This window comes from Cyprinodon variegatus, unplaced genomic scaffold (assembly GCF_000732505.1).
Source record: "Cyprinodon variegatus isolate N-32 unplaced genomic scaffold, C_variegatus-1.0 Scaffold1485, whole genome shotgun sequence".
In the NCBI taxonomy this organism is placed as follows: domain Eukaryota; kingdom Metazoa; phylum Chordata; class Actinopteri; order Cyprinodontiformes; family Cyprinodontidae; genus Cyprinodon; species Cyprinodon variegatus.
In genome coordinates, this window is record NW_015151938.1 from 1 (window position 1) to 1,566 (window position 1,566).

Here is a 1,566-nt window from a genome sequence, read left to right on the forward strand (position 1 = left end):
GTGCTATGTTACTCTTACTTGAGTAAAGAAGTTTAATCAGTACTTCCACTTTTACCAGAGTGTTTTTTAACACAAGTATCTGTACTTTTACTCAAGTACGGAAAGTGAGTACTTTTGCCATCTCTGGCAACAATTGAAAAAAAATCTTACCTTGTATGCCCGGCTTTACTGGATCTCTCTTCAACCGCTACCATGTAGCAGAAGCTACAGAAAACTCCCAACAATCCCAGAATGCAATGCTCCATCACGCATATGATCAAAGATCTTCTTTGCTTTTCTCTGTTGTTACCTTGTTTATTTCCTTGTGTTGAAGTCTGGTTAAAACCTTAAAAAAAGGTATAATCTAAATATTTATTAAACACTATTACAGTGGTTCCCAAACTTTCCTTGCTGAGTCTCTCTGTGATTAAAAAAAAAAGTTTTTGCATCCCCGTCCAACTAATCATTTTGAAAGTTTAACTAAGAAATTTCAGATGCAGTAAAACGATTTGCAATAAGATAAACTACTATGTTCTTAAAATCACAAAGCCACCACTTTTACAGCATAAATGTTTTAAGTTTAGCTGTTTATTTTACTGTGTAAACAAATTCAACTTTGCCTTCAATCTAGTTTTTTTAATTGCTATTCAGAACAGCTCATTTATCTGGTCCATTTCTACCATGTCCGTCCTGTAATTACACTATGCCTCCACCCCCCCACTTTGGGAACCTCTAAACTGTCAAATGTTTGATATTTATTTATGGGTTTATCAAAACAGCACTATTACTTTTAATTAAACAAACTGTTTCCATTTTTCTTCTTCTTTGTTATGTTAGGGTTTTCTTTAAGCAATGTATTAAACAAGGATTTAATTGGATGTTTAACTTAGATAGTTTCAAGTTCATGTCTTTATTTTATTTTGGTTTTTATGATGCATATGTTTGTTTATGTGTGCTTTATGAATGTGGACCTTTATTTAGTTGTTTATCTGAATAACTTCACTGATATATCCAGATTTAATATTTAATAATAAAAACTAAGGATATCTAACAAAGGTAAATATCCTCCAGCTCCTTTACAGGAATTATGTTTTTATATTTATCTTTGTTTTTATTAAATCATATTTATAGTGATATTAAAATAATCCATCGTATTGGTTTTACACAGTGTATAGAAGTTATAAATTAAATATTGAGCTCAGTCTGTGCTCTTTCTCAGGGTCCCAGATGACTCGGACTCTAAATCCGGTGTGATCCGCCAGAGGCAGAACTGTCTGGAGTCTCGTAGGATGGAGGGCCAGGAGATGCCCGTCCTCACATTGGGCCCCTGCACAGCAGTAGATGGCGTCCCCACCAGCAGTCAGGTGAGTCATCAGCAATGAGAAACAGGTGGCAGGATTAGAAAAACCTCAAACTCTTTTACTGATTACACTATGATATGGTTGGAAACTCACTGTTTATAAAAAAAAAACATGTTTTTTATAAATATCAAACTAGCCTTAGGAAAGAACAAATAATGATTTACTTCTTTTTTAATACAGTGAATTAAAAAACAAATACTGTGAAAAGTATTTTTCCTTGAAGTTT

General features: G+C 33.3%; 1 protein-coding gene across 1 annotated transcript in view; it reads left to right on the forward strand.

Annotated features, from left to right (window-relative positions):
* Window positions 1–1,198: 1,198 nt before the first annotated feature.
* LOC107103596 (polypeptide N-acetylgalactosaminyltransferase 14-like) overlaps window positions 1,199–1,566 on the forward strand; it is a gene marked incomplete at its 5' end in the record, with an annotated part of 31,455 nt that continues 31,087 nt past the window's right edge. The window contains one exon of the mRNA XM_015403367.1: window positions 1,199–1,343. Coding sequence (XP_015258853.1) covers window positions 1,199–1,343 — 145 coding nt within the window. The remainder of the gene's footprint in view (window positions 1,344–1,566) is intronic.